Consider the following 22,393-nt stretch of genomic DNA (forward strand, 5'->3'; position numbering starts at 1 on the left):
GATAGAAATGGGCACTTCAGCCTTTGTGTGGGACCCATGCCTTTGCAAGACTGGTGTTATGACGATGGCAGGGCACCTTTGCCACCCGCGGTGCAGTGGAGGTGGGCGAGCTCGCCCGTTGGCATGAAGACAAACTCGGGCCGTGCGAGTAGACGCTGGCAGACCTGGCACCTGGTGCCCCGTTCCAGTTTGATCATCCTGTTCGAGGCCTCCGTCTGAGGAGAGAGAGAGAGAGAGAGAGAGAGACAGTTTGATCATCCTGTTCGAGACCTTAGTCTGGGGAGAGAGAGAGAGAGAGAGACACAGTTTGATCATCCTGTTTGAGGCCTCCGTCTGAGGAGAGAGAGAGAGAGACGCGCTCAATGGTGTTTTTTGCCCCCAATGGCACCATCCAGGCAGCACAGCCTAAAAGGCACTACCTTTACCCTATTCCTAACCTTAACCCCCTCAACCCTCATCCTACCCCTAAACTGAGGGGAGTAGTGCCTTGAAGGCAGCGCTGCCTGGAAGGCACCATTGAGGGCAAATAATACCAAAGACCGAGAGACACAGACAGAGTGGGGGACAGAGTCGTCAGAGGTGTTTTGCCTCCAGCGTCGGAACTGTCAGTGAGCCCACAGAGTCCGGTCTCGACGGCTAGTCCAAACACAGACTTTTTCTGTGTGCACAAACAGTGGAACACAACAACAAAAACGCCTGCTGTCTGGAAACTTGAAGGATAGAAAAAGGTCCAACAACGCCTCACCTTGTGCACTTCTGTGTGTTTACTGACGGTATACCGACAGTTACCACTACTCTCACACTTTCTTAATTGGGATTGTGTACCATGGTGGTAAACTGCTGTACATCTTAGTCGGTCCGTTTGTTAGATGCGTTCTTGTGTGGTCTGGTGACAGGTGAACTGAGGTTAAAAACAGCAGCCCAGATCCACATACATACATGGTTTGTGATTTTAGTTCCAGAGTTGTGAAGCCATTTGTTAAATATACTTAAAGTTCATTTACACTTTAATGGTTCTGTGGCGATGTCTCTTTACACAAACTACAGTAATTACTGGCAAAACAAGGAAACATTTGAAAGGACATTTGAAACTGAAAATGTGATGAATAAACTGTGAAACTGCAAAAAAAGTAAAACTGCAAATATCTTTGATAAAGAACACTACACCCAAAGGTTTCTAGGTAGAAGACACACAGGATCTTTTTTCTAGTAGGAATTTTTCCCCTACGTTCTAATCTAGTTCTAGTTGGAACCTTTTTCCACTCTTCACGCCTTGTTCACACAAACCTGAGTATTTATGAGTACATACTGTAGCTTTTCCTATGCGTTTTGGCCTTTCATCTCTTCCAGTCACTGAAAAAGGCTTTTCAGGTCTAATGTCACTCACTGTCTGTTTGACTGACATGTTCTTGACAGCCTTCCATGGCTGTTTTGCATATTCATTCATGTGGACAAGGCCTCATTTCGCCCTTTGCTTCTGCTTTGCTTAATTCAACAAATCGTCAAAGTGTTACACAAATCACACAGTGTAGATGCTGCTGAACCCAAGACCCTGTAGTTGCCTATCAATACAATTTCAAGATGAGATTCCCAAAACAGTGATGTCTTGAGCTTTATGCTCTTCTCCAAACTTAAATTCAAACTCAAAATGTCATTATTTTTTGTGGCACAACTGACTGGGGCACCTGCACCGTACTGTACACCAGCAACACAGGCTCGATTCCCGCCCCGTGGTCCTTTCTGGATCCCACCCTGACTCTCTCTCTCCCACTCGCTTCCTGTCATCCTCCACTGTCCTATCTCATTAAAAGACATAAAAAGCCCCGAAAAATATACTTTAAAACAAACAAACAAACAAACAAACAAACAGACAAGCAAACAAACAAACAAACAAACAAACAAACAAATAAATAAATAAATAGATTAAAATGTCACTGTTTTGGAAATCTCATTTGAATTGCATTGAAGGACAGCTACAGCGTGTGGACTTGTAGTGCGCTGCTTACCCGTGTGGACCTGACCCTGCACTGCACTGCAGTAGTCAGGGCGGCCTCCACCTGCCCCATCCTCCTCTGGTGGAACGCGCTCCTCAGCGCCTCCTGCAGGAAGCTCCCCACCAGCTGCACGGACCAGCCCGCCGGCAGCGCCTGCAGCACGGCGGCCGCGTCGAACGCCTCGGCGTGGTGGTTCAGCAGATCCGCCGCCACGGCGCCCCCTGCAGCCGCGGAGTCCAGGTAGATCTGCAGCAGCGAGAGGAAGAGCCTCTGCCTGAAGTCCCGCTCCCGGCCAGCAGAGGTCCTCCAACAGTAGTCCACGGCCGCCTGCGCGTCCTTCTCCTTGTAGACTAAGATCTGCAGGGCCTTCTTATGCTCCCCGGTCTTCCCCAGCAGGATGGCTTTCTCCGTGTGTAAATTTGTGGATGAGATTTTATCTGTGATGCAGATGCAGGGTATGTGTTGGTCATGATGGCTAGGATGTCAGCAGCATAGACAAGTGCCCGTCAACATGTACTGTACATACAGTAGAGAACTAGGCTCTCACGGATGCAAATGAGTCAATTAAACAATTAAATATTGTTTCTGTTTTCATAAATGTATCTATTTTTCACATCAATTGGTTTTAGAGTGGGAGAAAAGAGCATTTGTGGCTGGTGAAGGCTGCTTTTAAGGTGTGATCACAGATTTCACTCCAGGGGGATATTCATTGACAGATTGAACACCATCTGCCATTAACCGGTCTGGAGATGATCATCATAATATGAAACAGGATGTCCAGACGCACACTCGCACACACACACACACTCAAATACACACACAGTCTCAGTCTTCTTTCACATGCATGCATGCACACACACACACACACACACACACACACACACACACACACACACACACACACACACACACACACACACACACACACACACAGTCTGCCATCCGTGACAACCATGCCCAGAAATGTTCCTTACTGACAGCCAGACCTACAGCCACAGTCTATTGCGTCTATAATGTACCAGGTTTCCAGCTAAGAAACCAACACAAAATGGTAATAAATAAAATATAGGTGTCCTTTAAATGTCAACGTGCGGTCACCTCAGATGACTAGGCTAAATCACTGAAGTGTGTGTTCATCACGTCAGGATTCAGTGACCGTTAAGAGTGTCGTCATCACAACGAGTCGACAGCCACAGAGGAGCTGCTGCAGGGTTGACCTACGACCCTAATCCCAATCCTAACCCACCTAAAACAACCTGGCTGGGTTATGAGGACTGTGTGCTAATCATCATGAAACCCACTGACCGCGCGTAGCGGCTACATCCCTCTGGGTCAGCTGAAGCAGGAGGTGCTTCTGGACCAAAAAAGGATACAGTTCCTATGCACAGCCTTCTAGATGTCAGGTGCCGGTGATGTGCAGTCGTTAGTAAAATCCAAAAAAGTGTAAAATCACCGCGCACTGGTCGACTAAAATTTGCTGATTTCTTATTTTATTTTAAGTGATGCAGAAGGTGCTTCTGGACCGACCCGAACCCCCCAACCCACCCAGGACGACCGACCCGTGACCCGTGTTGACCATCACCCGAGTCACTGACCGTGCACGGCGACCGCGTCACAGTGAGCGGACAGCCACAGGAGCTGCTGCAGCTTGCGTCTGTCGTCTTCGCCGGCCGATGCGTCCCCCGCCGCCTCTCCGGGACTTTGCTGGACGATCCGGGAGACATACGCCAGTGCCAGAAGGGTGTGATGGCCCTCGTCCTGCCAAGAGACCAATTCATCAGAGCCCATCGTGTCAGAGACACCCAGGGGTTTGCCCCCTTACCCCTCTAAATACCCCTCTAAATACCCTCTAAATACCCCCCCTAAATCTCATCAAGGCCCTTGTAGTATTAAAGCATTAGGGCATTAAGCGTGCACGCCAGGGGGTTTTGTACCGACCTTGCTTTTTAATTCTCCCACCAAATATTCCAGATACAGCAGCAACGACACGGGATACTTCTGTAAAAAAGGGATGACCTCGTCCGCGTGGCCGGGTGAGATGGGCCTCTCCGTGTCCTGCATGAAGATTTGGACTCCTGCCTTCACGGTGAAAATGACACACACAAAAATCACTGGTCAGTCTCAGAATAGGCTACTAATGCAAGTAGAGTAAAACCGCTGGCTAACCCTTTATTTCAACCTTGTTATGAAACGGTCATTCATTCATTTAAGACAGCCACTTTTGTTGTTGATGTTCTTACTGCTACAGCAAGTAATACATCATGATGACAACTGCTATTATGGTGCCATTGCACACACACACACAAACACACACACACACACACACACACACACATACATACAGTACACACACACACACACACACACACTTATACACATACATTACATTCACCCCTATCTATTATCTTAGTGTTATTTACAGTATTGTTTAATTAGTGTTCACATGTTTATACCTCATAGCTGTATTTACGTTCTGTTGTGCCTGGGTCTTTGAGTTGCCCTCTGAGCCCCTGTGTGAGTCCTTAGGATCCATCTCAGCATTCTGTTTTGCTGTACAACTCTGCCCTCTACCCTTTGCAGATGTGCAGGGCAGGAGAAACGCGCACGCGCGCGCGCGCGCGTGTGTGTGTGTGTGTGTGTGTGTGTGTGCGCGCGTTAACTGTGGGAGGCGAGAGAGAGAGAGAAAGAGAAAAGTATACCTCTTGATCTCTCTGCAAGGCCCAATCTGCAAACCTCCAGAAGGTGTCTCTGTCGTCCAGCTGTCTCAGCGTGCGCAGGATGTGCTCGTACACATCGGCCGCCGTCCGCGAGCTGTCATCGTACTGCCCTTCAGCCATCCGCACCCACGTCTGCGGAGACAAAGACACCCTTGTCGCTGGCACTCCGTCCTCCACAAGTCATTGAATCAATTTTAGCCGAGCGGATGAATCATCGGGCTAGAACGCTACCTGAATCGCATCGAAATGTTGACCGTGACTCTGGAAGAGCAGTCCAAGGGCAAAAAATCTGCATGTGGAGAATTTGAGATTTGGTCAACAAATGAAGCTGTCCATTCTTCCCTATTTTCACCATTAACACAAAAGGCCCTAATTTGAATGATGGGCAAAGGGCAAAGTCTTGAATCTAACTGAAGCTAATTTAACACGTTTAACACCACGCAAGACATTGCAAACATTGATGAGTCATCTCAGTGCTCCCATATGCCACATAGTAGCTGTCTTTCAAGCATGAGAACTTTGCTTTGCACTTAATTTGCACTTGGCCCCTAATACACTTAAGTCTGATTTGTGTTGCTTTTCAAAGAAAACGAATAAGCATCTCTGACCTTTTGTGCTGTCTCAGGTCAGATGCGCTCAGATCAAGATGGCAGTCGTTGGGAGAGGTCACCAGCTGACCGAGCCTCTCGCTGTCCCCCGACTGCAGGTAGACTTTCAGCAGCGCGGAGTCGACGTCCGAGCGACACGGCAGGCCCTGAGCGGTGCCTCTGACCGCCCGCAGGAAGTCGGCCAGGAAGTGGAGGAAGCGCTGGAACGAGGCCCGGTCCTCGCCGCTCATGACGCGCAGGTCTCGGCTGGTGCTGACAGACGGCAGCTGGCTGTCGAAGTCCCCACAGATGTCGCTGACCTCTGGGTACAGACGGAGGAGCTCCCGCGGGTCCAGGTCACCGTCGCTGGACGACAGTGGAGAACAGGAATAACTGACCTCATCACAGAGAGGTTTGACTGAGGCAGTGTTATATATGCACTTCCCATATTTTGAAGAAATTCTGGGTTGAGCCTACAGTACAGTACGTCAGGGAGTGCATTGGTGTTATACGAAAGAAGAGACATTCAAAATTTCATAGTCCAGACAAAGACTGTAAAGCTACAAAAATGTAAGTGGGCAAATCCTACCTGTATCTGCCTGTAACCTGTAACTTCAAATGTGATTCAAACTCAGTTTTTCAAATGGAAAAAGATGGTATAATTCAAAATGCTTGACAACGATTTGCGATACGGCTTTGACCAGGATATTGATTTAAAGCTTACTGTGTCCTCTGTTCATATTCCTTGATACCAAAATCTCAATTCTGAATTTTGGGTCACTGTGACTCATTTTGGCAGATCGGGGTGACATTTTATATCTCTCCTTTTATTTTGCAACTAGCATTTGGAGGCAGTGGGAGGATATGGCTTCACTGAAGCATAATATGGCTCCATTCATGTTGGATAAAACTAGATATTTACATTTAAATCAGTCTGCATAATTGTGAATGTAAAGAAAGTTAATGAAACATCACATCTGTGGTGAATTCATAGTAGCAAGATAACATATATTTCAGTAATGTATGAATTATTAAAGCGCTGGTTCAAAAGTACTTACATCAGGAGTCCTTTGGCCTCTGTGAAACTCTCCTGGTAGAAGTGCATTAATCCCAACATGCAGGAAATGTTCCTCCTCAGGTCCTGCGAGTCATGAATAATGAATGGGGAAATATAAATCTTGGATTATAAAGCCAGTGTTGGCCCACACAAGGCAAGTCACCCTTCAACCCTGAGGGCAAAAAGACTGTGGGATTAAAATATTAGTCCTACCACAATAATACAGAGCCAGATTAACAGCCGTACCCTCTATCTGAATTATTTAACGCCAGACTTCCTCCTTACGGGAGAAATGAATACATGCATGAGCGTGCCACTGACCAGAGTCGACCTGGTGATCCGGCAAGAGAGAGAGAAACACTTCCAACGCCGTATCTAGTGAAAGGGCTAAGTGTGAATGGTAAAGCTAGGATTTCAGCACAGGTCTCCTGCCTTACATGAATGCATTTGGCAGGTACTGTCACACAATGATAATAGAGGTGTAATATATTAATTCAGGGAATAATGTCATTTTTTTCTCTCCGTTTGTCTGAATTGACCAGTTTATTCATTCAGACAATGGCTGTTTTCTGCTTTTTAAAAAAAAAAAAAAAAAAATATATATATTAAAAAAAGCGTATCAAGGCAGTAATGCAAGAAAGTTCTGAATTGTATTGCAATACTTCTGTACAATGTGACTGCAGAACACAGACATACATCATCCTCAGTGTGTGTGTTCATGGTTCTTTTATTTGGCCCTCAGGGCATCAGGGTTGTGGACATAAAAACATGATGTGGCTGCCTCATGTGTACATGTGTGCTCTCTGAGCAATAACTGCGATCTTGGGTATTGACCCCTGACCTTTGTATTGTGGTTGTCACACATGACTTAACCAGTGAAACTCTTGACCCCAAGTGACCTCAAGTGTTGTTGTTCGCACGTTACTTACAGTACCATGCTCTAGCTGCCATATTAAACCCCAAATGTCATCCCAGGCGGATGCAGGTCATACATAACGTTTGTAATAAGCCAATAGCGCTGTGCTGGTATCACTGTCATCACATCAGCTGTTTCTGTGTACCGCTTACGGCCCTCGTCTGGGCCGGGTCGCGGCCCCAGAAACAGATGTTGTCCGAATCATTTCTAACCTACATTTTTTTCCCCCTCCCGCCTGATCAGATTTGAACGGTGTGTCACATCTGGTGGGTGTATCCCATGAATGCGTGGCGTAATCAGCTCAAAGGCGCGAGCTGCTTATCCCCGTAGACACAATGGCTCCACGGAGGGCTTAAGAACACGCCTAACATACATCCCATCAAAATGCAGCTCTTGTAATGCCTGTAATGTGTGTGTGTGTGTCTATCTATGTGTGTGTGTGTGTGTGTGTGTGTGTGTGTGTGTGTGTGTGTTTCTGTGTGTGTCTGTGTGTCTGTGTGTCTGTGTGTGTGCATGTCAGACCACACTCAAATGCAATAGCTGTCTGTCTGTCTGACTGGATCATTTTCAACGGTTTATGCTGGTAATATGACTTACATCTCACATGTAAATGCATCTTGCAGCATATCATTTCAGACCGTGAGAAAAGACAGGCGAGCAGCCGAGTCTGAATCAGACATCTGGCTATCATCTTAGTCAGATTTCATACTGTATACAGTAGTACTGTAGATGCCTTTATCCAACACAAATCTTTTATCAGCACAAATGTTAATGTAGTTGTTTTTATCTATGTACTTAATTACTTTATTCGTTTGATCTGATTTCCAATCGTATTTGTCATTTTTATGCTCCTTAGGTATCAAAATTGGGTACCATGTCTTTGGTGTTGGTAGTCCCATTTGTTCACCCAGCTGAGTGTTAGGAAAACAGATCAAAGTCGGCAGATCAATGCTGACCCCAGAACAGGTCTGGTGAGTGTGTGTGTGTGTGTGTGAAGACTGATGCCTGTGTGTTCACAGTGTCCTGTGTTGGTGTTTTTCTTTACCTTGTATGAGTGCTGTGGCAGGAGCTCTCTAACGCCGTCCAGCAGGACCAAAGCCTGGTCCATCCTCTCCTCCGCCATCAGAGCCTCGATCTGCTCCTCAAGGGCACACGGGCGCAGGCAGTAAATTTCTCTGTCGGCGATGACAAACACCCCCTCTGGGAAGGAGAGAGGAAGACAATAAAAAACGTGTGGGTAGGAGGAGGAGGAGGAGGAGGGGAGAGGAGGAAAGGAGAGGAGGATAGAGGAGGAGGGGAGAGGAGAACAGAGAAGTGTTAGGGTGGAGAGAGGTGCAGAGAAACCCTGTTATTTATTTATTTTGAAAAGTGTGCAGAGTTGTACGTGGCTCTGTTGCCCGTCATAGTCTTCTTTTTTTTTAAGAAAAAAATGGCCCCACTTAAAGATAATCATCATCATTATCATCGCCACCATCATTATCCTCATTAGTAGTTCACATTACCAAGAAAAATAGCTTTTGAAAATGAGCATGTAAGGAATACCAATTACAGGGTAAGCTGTGACTCATATTGAGCAAGGTGCACTACTGAGACAGCACACCGGCAGCAGGCACACAACATGCTGGGAACTGGTATCACCAGTGGGAAGTACCTGAAGCCACTTAATATACACTGAGTCTTATAGCAGAATATCATATATACAGTATGTATAGTATCTTTGTGTGTGTACAGTATATATATATGTGTGTGTGTGTGTGTGTGTGTGTGTGTGTGTGTGTGTGTGTGTGTGTGTGTATATATACAGTAATATATACTGTATATATACAGTACACACACACACACATGTGTGTGTATATATATATATATATATATATATTATGTTATAGTGGTTCAGTAGTTTACTCTGTATCATAGTTTACATCCTGGATTACAGACTTTGCAACACACATACAGTATTATACTGTACTTGCTATTCATAAACATACAGTATGACTTGGACATGTCATGGTTGTCATCCTCCAGAGGAGGTAAATGAGGGCTGCATATTTATAGATACCAGTGCAGTCCACACAGTGCCACAGTTAGAGTCCTCACCCACAGATTAGCCGACCCACCCTGCTGCACTGCCCCTCCTCATTCTTCAACACACTCTCTGTGTCATAAACTGGGCAAAACCTGACACACACACACACAAACACACACACACACACACACACACACACACACACACACACACACACACACACACACACACTTCCCACACTGCTGCCAATATGGCAAGTCTCCCCAGGGACCACCCAACCAGTACATCACACTCATTGTAATTCAGGGCAACACAGGGCACACAACCACTGGACTGCATACAGGACAACACACACCCACTGGACTGCACAAAGGACAACACACACACACACACACACACACACACTTGACTGCCACTTCCTCATAGTGCTCTCTGGGCGTGGGGACAGGTCTCTGAGGTGCAGCAGGGCTTGCTTTGGCAACAGTCTGATACCTGAGTGCTGCCGCAGTGGCACTTTAACACCATAGCCCGCGGAGAACTCTTCCCATTGCTTGAGTGCCTGTGAACGCTGTCTGTCACTCTTGTGTGATGTGCATAGCTGTGCGTACTATTTGTGCGTATAACAGTCAAACAGCTATGTATTTCAATGCACACATTCTATACATTTTCATGATTGCTGAACCCACAAGGAGCCATCCATTGCCACAAGCTGTATATTTCAGTTCACACATTCTGCATTTTCCTGTCTATTGCTACATGCTACATGCTACATGCTACGGCAACATGTGGTCAGTGTCGCTGCCTTTGGTTATGGGGATTAAATACACACATTCTATAAATTTTCATGATTAGTGAACCCACAAGAGCCTATCCATTGCTACACGCTGTATATTTCAATGCACACTTTCTATACATTTTCATGATTAGTGAACCCACAAGAATCTACCGTAATTTCCCGACTATTAGCCGCGGCTCATACATTGATTTTGCTACATTTCTTCAGCTATGAGGTTAATACAGGGGGGCAGTTAATATGGTGTTAATATGGTTTTGTTTCTTTTGACTTGCATAAAACACTGTGGCCTATACACAATGCGGCTTATATGCGGGGAAATTACTGTATCTATCGCTACATGTGAGAGTGTGCCAGGGGTCAAGATCGAGGCACCTGTGGTGGGGGTCAGTGTCGCTGCCTTGTGCATGGGGATTAAATACACACATCCTATACATTTTCATGATTAGTGAACCCACAAGAACCTGCTACACGCTGTATATTTCAATGCACGCATTCTATACATTTTCATGATTAGTGAGCCCACAAAAACCTATCTATCGCTACATGCAGTATGGGCACATGTGAGCGTGTTCCAGGGGTCAAGATCGAGGCACCTGTGATGGGGGTCAGTGTTGCTGCCTTGGTTATGGGGATTAAATACACACATTCTATACATTTTCATGATTAGTGAACCCACAAGAACCTATCTATCGCTACATGCTATGTGGGCAGATGTGAGAGTGTTCTAGGGGTCAAGATTGAGGCACCTATGATGGGGGTCAGTGTTGCTGCCTTGGTTATGGGGATTAAATACACACCCTGGTCACCCTAGCACATGTGAGAGTGTGGCAGGGGTCAAGATGGAGGCACCTGTGGTGGGGGTCAGTGTGGCGGCCCTGGGCATGGGGATGACCTGCTTGAGCTGCTGGTCCAGCGTGCTGTAGACGTGCACGGCCTGCGCCTGGCCCTGCAGCACCAGGGTGTAGGGGTGGCACGCCGCCGCGTCCACTACGCCCGCCGGCCACGGCACTGGAGCACGCTGGGAGATGCCATCTGACATCACAAACATGCCTGGGGGGAGGGGGGGGGGGGGGGGGGGAGAGAGACCAGATGCCACAGGTCAGGTGTCTGTGACAGGCATCATGCCAACAGATTCTGCATGAGGAATGCTAAACTGAGGAGAGGCTGTCAGGCTGATAAAAACCTGCACTAAGAGATAATGTAGATTGATAGATAGATAGATAGATAGATAGATAGATAGATAGATAGATAGACAGATTGATTGATTGATTGATTGATTGAGTGATTGATTGATAGAGGTGAGCCAACCATCTTCTGGCATCACAAACATGCCTGAGGGGAAAGACCAGATGCCACAGGTCAGGCATCTGCAACGGACTTCATGCCAACAGATCCTGCATGAGGAATACTAAACTGAGGCGATGCTGTCAGGCTGATAAAAATCTTGACTAAGAGATAGTGTAGATTGATAGATAGATAGAGAGATAGATAGATAGATAGATAGATAGATAGATAGATAGAGAGATAGATAGATAGATAGATAGATAGATAGATAGATAGATAGATAGATTGGTTGATTGATTGATTGATTGATTGATTGATTGATTGATTGATTGATTGATTGATTGATTGATTGATTGTTTGATTGATTGATGGATAGACAGAGGTGAGCCAACTAGATAGAGATTGTTTGATGGGTTGGTGTATTGATTGATTGATTTGCTAATTAATGAATACATGTCTCACCCAGTGAGCCAGGCCCATTGAGCAGGAACTCTCTCTCTCCTGCCTGTTTGACCACCAGGTTTTGCCTGGTCAGGTTGTGCTGGAACAGGTCGAGTGTGTGTCCACTCTCGTAGTCGAGCAGCAGGTACCTGTCAGCCGTGGCGACGCACACACGCGGCTCCCTGACCGCCAGGGCCAGTGGTTCCTGCACCAGCGGCAGCTGTTTCACACACTCCCACTTATCCACGTAGACCCTGTGGATGCTGATCGACCGCCTCTTTACCGATGCCGTGATCAGCTCCACGTACACGGGCTGAGTCGAGGACACGGAGCCGCCTACCTCCATGCACGACACGTTCTGGATCTTCTTCAACGGCGACACGGGTTCTAAGGAGAACATGTTCAGGGCGGTGACGGAACCGTCCCAGAGGACCAGCAGGTGGTTGAGGACCGGTATGGCCCTCAGCTGAGAGACGGTGCCGCTGCGGCCCATCTGACGTCGCTTCACCTCCCGGATGTTCGGGGCGTCAGTGGCGGACGCACTGGGCAGGTTTAGCTGATGGACCATGCTGTCCTTCCCACCTACGGGACCACAGTGGAAATAAGCCTTAGGGTTTCACTGTGTTATCCTGACATTATTTATTTATTCAGAAAGGGCAATTCCTTCACGCTTCTGCGGACACCTGGGCTGCCTCTCATTTGGTGTTTTATACACCCTCCCTTCCTTCCTCGATCCTCGCCCTCACTGATCTAGATAGAGAATGATGGGGCGGCAACAATGGGATCTATCTAGCCAGTGTTTGTTATAGATCAGTGCGAACGAGCCTTGAGGACCGAGCATCGAGGAGAGAGTTTGAGAGCCACCACTGGTGTGTCTACGGGAAGGGGCAGTCTCAATACTAGTGAAGGAGGAACACCAGAGATGACATCAGAGATGACATCAGAGTCTGACGAAGATGCAGTGAACATCGAAAAGTCATTCTTTACTGTGAACCGATGCATTTAAACTCACAGGTAAACATTGCTCTGGCATTTCTCCTTCACTAGTATTTATTTATTGTTTTGTTTCAATGCAGGACTGCAGGTTGAATCGTGTCTTAAAATGAGATGATTAGATAGCATCAATCAAAGTCATGAGTCCAACCTATGTACAGGCTCTTGCAGCACCATTCCACACACTGGATCCCGGCTTTGTCCTTCCCTTTGCCCAGCGCTGGCTTCTCTGTCAGCAGGACACAGCTGAAGGCTCGGACGCTCATAATGGGTCTGGGCGCTCGCGCGTAGTGTTGAATGTCAATGTTTACTTGAGAGGGAAAGGTTACATTCACTGAATGGTAATGCCCAAACATACAGTATGCACTGTATCTCACTGTAGTTATCATAGCATAGCTATCACAGTAGCAGCAGTACACAATTAGCTTTAGCCCTTCACAATTATACAATTATACAAGAATTCTGAGGACTGCAGTACAATTATACAAGCATTCTGAAAGTGCAAGATCTAAATTTTCTCATAATGTTGTCAATTTTTAAACAATTTCAAGTTTACAAGCTATCAACCATCCACAAAAGACCCTACACTCTTGGCCTTTCTTCAGCTTAGCTAGCAGCTACTTTTCAAACCCTCAACCAGTATCCTTTTTTTGTCTGAATGAAATATGCATTTTTCTACCACAATCTTTCATAATTGCTGATTTTCTCAGAGTGAAGTTGTTCTTACCTCTTCTTTGAAATCACTGGTGTGAAAGCCTCATTCCTCCAAGTGTAGTTTGACCTCGTCATGTGACTTCTCTCATCCTGAGAGGAAGTACGAGTCAGCACTTTGCGGTCAGCTCTTCAGTTGGAGTGTACAGTTGCAGGCCACGCAGAGGAGCTTCATGTGCTCATGGGCATTCATTAACCAGTGAATCTCTGTGTGTGTTTGTGCATGTGTGTGATTCCCTTTGTGTGTGTGTGTGTGTGTGTGTGTGTGTGTGTGTGTGTGTGCGTTCGTATGTGCTTCTCTTTGTGTGTGAATGTGTGTTTCTCCATGTGTATTTGTGTATGTGGTGTGTGTGTGTGTGTGTCTCTTTGTGTGTCCGTGTGTATGGACTTGTGTGTATGTGTGTGTGCGTGTGATTCTTGAATGTGTGTGTGCGTGTGTGTGTGTGTGTGTGTGTGTGTGTTTAGTGGATACTGTTGCATGACCTTAACACAGCCCTGAAGTGGGTTTGAATGCATTCAGTATTAAAGTGCTATTCATTTGCATGCCGCAATCAGAGTACATTAATAATTGATTAAAACCGTTTCTTAATAGTGATTATAGTTCTTCTGCTGGTCATTTTGCAGGGTATTGTTGCCATGGCATTCACGTGTCTGCTGTGGTAACCTCTTTTTATTCAGGAAATCAGAATGTGAAAAAATGACATTCAGTAAACATTTATAATGACTTTTTAAACAAGACAAAAGCAGGATAGAAGTGCTTGTTTTATATTTTATAGCATTCACACACAAGTGCATCAGTGAGACAATCAGTCACGCAGTGTTTAGTTCAGATAACTAGTATGTTCAGTATTCACAGAGAGCACTAGAGAAAGTAAACTACAGTACAACCAATACGCCACGTTTAGCATTTTAAAGGAGCAACAACAACACTGGTATGGTACACTACATTGCGTCATAAACAACTCACCATCCAGCCTCCATCGAGCCTCCTTTCATAAGAGTACAATAAACAGTTCATGTGCAGAGCCAGTGGCGGTATAAGTGTATATTTAACTGGAAGCCCAAGCCAGGAACACTAAAAATATAAGTGAGATGACCTCATGGTTTGGTTTCTGGCAATCAGCAATCACTTTACATCGAGTCCACAGAGCCTCTCTGCCATCAGTGGGCTAAAGCCGGCTCCTGTATTTTTACATGCCGACAATTGGTATTAAGTCTTCGCCAAAGCTTCAGTCCATCACTTGGAAATACATCTATTTAAGTCTGAATTTCCGTGCTGCGGTCGGAAACACACATGCCCACACACACACACACACATACACCCACAAACACACAAATGTTTAGTTTCTCTCTCTCTCTCTGTCTCTCTGTCTCTCTCTCTCTCTCTCTCTCTCTCTCTCCCTCTCTCTCTCTCCATTCTTAGACCAGTGCCATGGAGAGGCCACATGGTTTGGCTTTCTCTTCTGGTCTCAGGGCTTCCAGCTGTGTGTGTGTGTGTGTGTGTGTGTGTGTGTGTTTATGTTTGGGTGCGCAAAAAAGAGAATAACAGAGTGTTTGTGTATGTGGGCGTCTATGTGGGTGTGGTGTCTATGTTTATCTGTGAGTGTCTTGTGTGGGTGTGTATGTTTGTGCATGTATGCTTCTCTGTGTGTGCATGTTACTGTGTATGTTTGTGTGTGTGTGTGTGTGTGTGTGTCTGTGTGTGTGTATGTGTGTTGTGTGTGTGTGTGTGTGTTGTATGTGTGTGTATGCTTCTTTGTGTGTGCACGTTACTGTGTGTGTGTGTGTGTGTGTGTGTCTGTGTGTGTGTGTGTATCCATGTGTCCATCTCACTTCTCGCGTCCGCAGTCGGTGCACAGGATGTCGTCCCTCAGGGTGAGGAAGCCCCGCCCCACCAGCGTGACGGAGCACTGCATGCAGGTGAAGCACTCGCTGTGCCACTGGCGCTCCTCAAACGAGATGTACTTCGCTCCGGCCAGGTCTACACACGCGCGCACACACACGCACGCACGCACGCACGCACGCACGCACGCACGCACGCACGCACGCACGCACGCACGCACACACACACACACACACACACACACACACACACATACAGACATGGAAGGACACACACACACACACACACACACACACACATACAGACATGGAAGGACACACACACACACACACACACACACAAACAGACAAAAACACATACACATAAAGTGTCATTGTAAAGTCTTTTCCCATTTCAAGTAAGAGCAGGATACAGTATGTGTCAAGACAACTGTTAATATTGGTGTTACATAATAACTACATCCATTCCTGTGGAGGATTCTTTGAGTGCTGTGTCTCCTAATTACTGTAGGACGTCTCTGGTGACACTGACTATGGGGCTTTCCCCTGCAATAGTCTGATGTTGCCAGAGGCATGTGAGGTATGTGAGGTATGTGAGGCATCTGAGCTGCTACAGGATTGCATTGTTGTGATGATGATGATGCACACTCACTGGTTAATGCTAATAGATTTGGTGAAGCATGCACATCTTTTAAAGATGCACACTCAAACTTACTGATGATGATGGGTTTTCGCACATTTAGCAGGCACTTTTTTTGCCCAAAGTGACTTACATATGTCAACTATATTACAAGGGACTACATTGTCCTCGGAGCAACTTGGGGTTATGTGCCTTGCTCAAGGGCACAACGGTGGAAGCCTAGTATTGAACCGACAAATTTCAGGCTACTGCACTCTAGCCCAGCTCCTTAACCACAACACTACCACTGCCTCCACTGGTTTGGTGCAGAAGTATGCCCATCTTATAATGATGTTGGTGCAGAACTTGCCCAACTTATACTGGTGCACAGTCAAACTTACTGGTGATGGGTTTGGTGCAAACATGAACATTTCATAATGATGTTGGTGCAGAACTTGCACAACTTATAATGATGCGCACTCAAACTTACTGGTGATGGGTTTGGTGCAAACATGAACATTTCATAATGATGTTGGTGCAGAACTTGCACAACTTATAATGATGCGCACTCAAACTTACTGGTGATGGGTTTGGTGCAGCCCACACACTTCTTGGCGTAGAGGTTGCTGAAGCAGTCCAGGCAGTAGGGGTAGTTCTCCCGGGAGGTGAACCGCTGGCCCGCCAGCTGCCTCTTGCAGCCGATGCACAGGAAGCAGTCGCGGTGCCACGGCTTGTCCTGATACGTCACTCCGCCAGTGGTGATGGCCTGCGGCGGACGGAAGCGGGCAGCGTTAATGTGGACATACTGTGATATCCTGTTAATTGCGTGTGATGTGTTCTGTTACATTGAGTTGAGTTCATGAAATCGTTGTGTCTTTTTTAGGGAAACTGGGGGTGGGGGGGGGGTGGAGTGTGTGTGTGTGTGTGTGTGTGTGTGTGTGTGTGTGTGGATGCGCGGATCAGATTTGACATTCAACATTTTTACTTTTGCTGAATTCTGCATGCGGTAATTAATTAAAGATTTGTCAGCTATTTGATTCATAGATTGGTTTGATTGATTGATTGAGTGGTTGGTTGGTTGGTTTATTTATTGCTTGATTGGATGATTGATCTGCTCCAGTGAATCTCAGCTGGAAACATGTTTATAGCAAGTAAATCATCATAGTTATCTGCTGTGATAAACTTAATACCATCCAGACCCCCATTACCTTGATAGACTACTGTAGATAACTAGATATAGTCATTAACTTACTTTTTTACAAGCACAGCACTGGTAGGCAAACTGCTTCTCATAGCACTGGGTACAGAAGTAGCTATTGTCTTTGGGGATGAAGGACTTGGTTCCTATTGGCTGTTGGCATCGCTGGCACAGGAAGCAGGTCTCGTGCCAACTGTTTCCCTTGTACTCCATCTTCCTTGAACCTGGGAGCAGACACAGAAGAGACTCACAGCGGCGACGCTTTGTAGCGATGTCCAGATATAGCACTTTGCAATCATTTCAAAGCTTTTATGTTTCATTTAGACAGCTGACAGTGTAGCCTTGGTCTGTTTACACGGCTAATTAGAAATGCAAATCAAATGCGGCTGAGAGGCTGGGCCTGCCCTATTGTCTCATGTGGCCTATCATAGGGTGTGTTTGTCTTCAGTGCTGGCTGAAAGCAATGCATCCTGGGCTTCACACAATGCCAGCATGGATTGTAGGAAGTCCAGCATGCATTGCTTTAAGCCAGTGTTGTAATCCACTGCATGAATTCAGATTTCAGACACAGTCATAGTGTCACGCGAAGTCTTCTGAAACAATTGTTGTGCTCTGCAAACTGAATGCTTCAGTTGTGCACCTGGCTTAGCCCAGCTGTAACAGTACCTGGCATGTACACACACACACGCACGCACGCACGCACGCACGCACGCACGCACGCACGCACGCACGCACGCACGCACGCACGCACGCACGCACACACACACACACACACACACACACACACAGTAACAGGACCTGGAAGGTATACTCACACACACACACACACACACACACATGCAGTAACAATACATGGCATGTGCGCACACACACACACACACACACACACACACACACACACACAGCAGTAACAGTACCTGGCATGATGGTCTTCTTGCAAGTGTTGCACTTGGAGGAGTACTCATGTGAGTAGCACTCTGTGCAGAGCAGAAGGTCGTCTTTGGCGGCGAAGGCCTTCTCCACCAGAGAGCGCTTGCACTGGGCACAGTTGAAGCACTGGTCGTGCCAATGCCGCTCCTTATAGGACAGATCCTGACAGAGGGACAACACCTTTAGTTCTAGTACACTTCATGGATAAGAGAAGCGTACTCAATATGACACGGCACTCTCATTTGACTCAGTCATTTGACCCAGTCAAAGCATCTTGTTTCTCTGAGTGTTTAAGTCATGTTAAGAATGTGTAGTGTTAAATACATGTGGAACACATTGACTTCACTGGGTGTGTGTGGAAATCTTCTGGCTTTTATGAATGGAGTGTTTATTAGCGTGTGTGTGTGTGTGTGTGTGTGTGTGTGTGTGTGTGTGTGTGTGTGTGTGTGTGTATGTGTGTGTGTGTGTGTGTGTGTGTGTGTGCATGTGTGATGGCCAAAAGGCTGTAAAAACTGCAAGCAGCCACCACTGCCTTACCTTGTTGTTGCATCCGATAGGCTGAGAGCACACCTCACAACTGTTAGCAAACAGATTCTCATAGCACTTGGTGCAATACTGGGTGTCGTCCTTAAGGATGTACTTCTTCCCCAGCAAGGACTCCTTGCAGTAGTGGCAGTCAAAACGTTCAGCAGACATCGTTACTTCAGGGTCAAAGAGCAAATTGACTTTAGAAAGACAATCCAAACATCGGCAGCAGCGACAGCGGCAGTGCAGATATTTACAGCAAATAAATACGGTTGTAACCAAGTCGTGATTTAAAACGAAAACACAGCTGCAAAGGCACATTGCCTATACCGCTTGCTGAAGGTTGAATAAAGAGAGAGAGAGATAAAAGAACTGCACATATCTACTTGTAAACATTTACAGTGACAAGTATATGATACTCACAGCACGGAGTGATGCTGGCGCGTGCACACACACACACACACCCAGAGAGGCTTGTGGCTTGAGAGGGTAATAAAAGAGGAGGCGATGTGTGGAGATAGGCGAGGATTAGGGGGTACGCATTGAACAGGCCGCCTATAAATACTAGCCCTCTTATTAGCGAGGGGTCCCCGGGGAGAGAGACCCTGCCGCCGGCACATTTCTGCACCTTTTATGGGAGTTGGGCCCAGCGCACGCGCGCCTGCACCGTGTGGCCACGTTCGGTACGGTTCAGTTTTTTTTCTTTTTTTTTAATATGATACCGGCACGATAAAACAACGAGAAGTATCGGGCTTGACAGGAGGGCGCATGGGCTGTTTTACCGCCAAACATGGCTCTGTTATTTTGATTGAGGCAGAACTTGTCCTTGCAGACAAACACACACACACACACACACATGCACACACACACAGACACACACACACACACCCACGCACACATATGTCGCTGATGGCAAAGTCTAACCGTGCCTTAGCTGCGGAGACACGACCACAGGCCCAGTGAGTGCTCAGCATCTTAATAAATAGTGACACTGTCTTGGCTCCAGATCAGTGGAGAGGCTCTCTGTAGCTCTAGGGTATAGCCAACAGAGCCAGTTTTCCTCGAGAGGGGCCCCTCTGTGTGTTCAACTGATCGTGGCCTGAACAAACAATTATTTATCAGGCGTTTTAGCTGTAAACAGACAGCCAGGCTTGCATTTAACACACAAGCTATGATTGATAAGACAAAGTGTGTTTCATAGTTGACCATTAGCAATCGCGGGCAGCCGTATCGTTTTGCATTGGGATCAAGAGGGGCATCTTTGGGCGAAAATAGCACAGGAAGGCCTTCGGTCCAAATAATCCATCAGATCTAGTGGACAAGGTCAGCTGTCGGGCATAAGTGTAGAGAAAGACAAGCTTGCACCATCAGTACCACTGTACGTCCCCCCGCCCCCCAACACACACACACACACACACACACACACACACACACACTCACACACACACACACACACACACACACACACACACACACGCACGCACGCACACACACACACACACACTCGCTACAAACTGTGTGGTTGTTTGTACGGTCCTCCAGCAGCCATTGTTGTGCAGGAATGTATCTGAGTTGGCAGAGCGTTGTGATGGGCACGCCAAGACTCGGGCATCACGTCCCCCAGTGGCTTCTCAAAGACTCGGAGACCGCATGCCTTCATGGTAGTGCATCGCTCAGGATAAATGGACCGTCTCAACGCCTCTGCAATACCACGAGAATCATATGAGTGATTTAGTTAGTTTGCTTCCAATGTTAATTACTTCTTATTTTAGCTGCGATATCCTGATTTACGTTTTGAAGGCATTTTGTTGTTATTGTTGATGTATTGTGGTGAGATTCAGGTTATGTCTAGTATTTATCTTGTTATATTTCTCTAGGTACATTTATTCACAACAGACTGATAGTTCTTTTTTCAAAATGTCTCTGAATAAATGCTTCATGATTTGTGCCAGCTTGTTAATGCCAGCTTTTGATGATTTGCTGTCTAAAACACAACAGCTTTAGTAGACATTAATCTGTGCCATATTTATCGGTGTTGTACATGGTGGTTCGTGCCAAAGACACCTTCTGAACAGCGATATTTGTTTGTAGATTACAACTCAGAACAGGTGTCAACACGGGCATCAGTGTGTATGTGTGTGTGTGTGTGTGTGTGTGTATGCACAGACAAAGGAGTCTGTTTCATGTGTAACTCTTAGTATGCAGCCGTCATACTGCCGGGCCCTGCTGGAGACAGACATTAACACTCTCCACGTTGCTAGGCACCGGAGAGTATGTTGGAAACTAAATCCGATATACAGTGGGTATCCTTGTTTGTTGCTTTTGGGATGCTGTTTCTGTCTGTGTTCCAGTGCGTGTGAATATGTGTGTGTGTGTGTGTGTGTGTGTGTGTGTGTGTGTGCGTGTGTGCTATGTGCATGCGCATGAGTGTACATGTATGGGCTTTGTGTACAGTATGTGTGTGTGTGTGTGTGTGTGTTTCTATGCAAGTGTGCTGTCTGTGTTTACTGTTTATTTGTTTGTAATCTGATCTCTTTTGAATAACAGATCATGTCTGACACATTTCCTTTTTATCGCCTGCCTCTATATGAGCTAGGGAAATCAACTCATCTCAGAAGCACTGAACCTTTCCATAAAGATGACAATGGTGATTTTTATCAATGCACCTCCAAAACAGCTCAACAACCAAGTTGTGCAGCCGATGACAACAGTGTGGTACGGAAGGATGCTGTAACCGTTGGAGACACAAAGCATCAGTGGTGGGGTGGTGGTGGAGGTGGTGGTGGGGGGGGGGGCTGTTTGGCATGGTGATGACAAGATAATTGGCGAGGTCTGGGATGAGCTCGGGTGGACGCGGCGGTAACGAGAGGCCCCTCTGTCGAGCGTCTCAAGGGCCAGGTGATAAACTCCCCGCGGCATCTCGGGGCCTGGGCAATCACCAGAGTGCTCTGCTGCAACTGGATAGTCCCTGGAGGGGTGGGAGGGAGAATCTTGTGGGGGTGTGTGTGTGTGTGTGTGGGAGGGGGGGATTGCAGAGGACTGCATCATGATCCAGTACTTTTATCCTCTCACACACTCACACACACACACACATACACAAATAGGCCTACACATTCTTGAACTGCTGATTTGAAGTGTGTTTCCCCTGTCCCCTGAGTGAAATCTGGGTGTGAATGTACACCTAAAAGCCAACTACGTTAAACTGTGAGTGAATGAAACGTCAACTGGTGATCCAAAGTCTCTTTGAGACACCTGATATAAGTGTTCCACTTGCAGAACCTCCGGTGCTCACTGTACAGTACGTATCATTTATTTGTTCATAGATATTTAAAATGAATCTGTTTTTTGTGTGTCATTTTAAAAAAAAAAATGTCATGTTGCCATAGAATACTCTATGCCATGGGAGTGTATGTGAGGAACTGTGAGAATTGGATATGATTGGAACTTGTACACACACACACACACACACACACATACACACACACACAGTGTTTGCAAATAAATATCTACACATGCATTGAGGTGTATATAGATCTAGGTGAAAATGACAAGTATTGTTGAGTGGAGTGTTTGAGAGGCCATGTGTCCGGGCATTGTGCAGCTGCTGGAGCTGGCACTTGGTTAAGGTTGTGGATTAGGCTGAGTAAACTGGCCCGGTTCAGGGGGGATCACTACCAAAGGCCAGAGTATCAGGGAGCCCATGAGGTAACCAGCAGCAGCTGGACCGGCGGGGTCGTGGACACTGGAGCAACGTCCCTTC

General features: G+C 46.6%; 2 protein-coding genes across 2 annotated transcripts in view; both read right to left on the reverse strand.

The window, feature by feature from the left end:
* si:ch211-266g18.9 (transforming growth factor-beta receptor-associated protein 1) overlaps positions 1 to 13,108 on the reverse strand; it is a 14,061-nt gene extending 953 nt beyond the window's left edge. The window contains exons 1-12 of the mRNA XM_062522957.1: positions 12,960 to 13,108; positions 11,837 to 12,397; positions 10,940 to 11,140; positions 8,317 to 8,471; positions 6,357 to 6,439; positions 5,320 to 5,664; positions 4,943 to 5,000; positions 4,694 to 4,843; positions 3,933 to 4,073; positions 3,590 to 3,752; positions 2,007 to 2,431; positions 1 to 215 (exon numbers count right to left, since the gene is read on the reverse strand). The exon at positions 1 to 215 is cut by the window's left edge and continues 953 nt beyond it. Coding sequence (XP_062378941.1) covers positions 57 to 215; positions 2,007 to 2,431; positions 3,590 to 3,752; positions 3,933 to 4,073; positions 4,694 to 4,843; positions 4,943 to 5,000; positions 5,320 to 5,664; positions 6,357 to 6,439; positions 8,317 to 8,471; positions 10,940 to 11,140; positions 11,837 to 12,397; positions 12,960 to 13,074 — 2,556 coding nt within the window. The 5' untranslated portion in view covers positions 13,075 to 13,108 and the 3' untranslated portion in view covers positions 1 to 56. The remainder of the gene's footprint in view (positions 216 to 2,006; positions 2,432 to 3,589; positions 3,753 to 3,932; positions 4,074 to 4,693; positions 4,844 to 4,942; positions 5,001 to 5,319; positions 5,665 to 6,356; positions 6,440 to 8,316; positions 8,472 to 10,939; positions 11,141 to 11,836; positions 12,398 to 12,959) is intronic.
* Positions 13,109 to 15,348: 2,240 nt separating this feature from the next.
* On the reverse strand, positions 15,349 to 19,141 carry fhl5 (four and a half LIM domains 5). The gene is made up of 6 exons (XM_062522818.1): positions 19,057 to 19,141; positions 18,646 to 18,809; positions 18,096 to 18,270; positions 17,233 to 17,402; positions 16,560 to 16,746; positions 15,349 to 15,500 (listed from the first exon to the last, which is right to left on the reverse strand). The coding sequence occupies exons 2-6, from the start codon at positions 18,802 to 18,804 to the stop codon at positions 15,349 to 15,351; spliced, it is 843 nt and encodes a 280-aa protein (XP_062378802.1). The 5' UTR covers positions 18,805 to 18,809; positions 19,057 to 19,141.
* Positions 19,142 to 22,393: the final 3,252 nt, after the last annotated feature.

The sequence above is a fragment of the Sardina pilchardus genome, chromosome 20 (assembly GCF_963854185.1).
Source record: "Sardina pilchardus chromosome 20, fSarPil1.1, whole genome shotgun sequence".
Classification (NCBI taxonomy): domain Eukaryota; kingdom Metazoa; phylum Chordata; class Actinopteri; order Clupeiformes; family Clupeidae; genus Sardina; species Sardina pilchardus.

Excerpts from the sequence above, each read along its gene's own strand:
- fhl5 (XM_062522818.1), bottom strand. The coding sequence starts at position 18,804 with ATGTCTGCTGAACGTTTTGACTGCCACTACTGCAAGGAGTCCTTGCTG. Across the intron at positions 17,403-18,095 it reads CAAGAAGACCATCATGCCAG|GTTCAAGGAAGATGGAGTAC; the intron begins GTACTGTTACTG and ends GTCTGCTCCCAG. Across the intron at positions 16,747-17,232 it reads AGTGCTGTGCTTGTAAAAAA|GCCATCACCACTGGCGGAGT; the intron begins GTAAGTTAATGA and ends CGTCCGCCGCAG.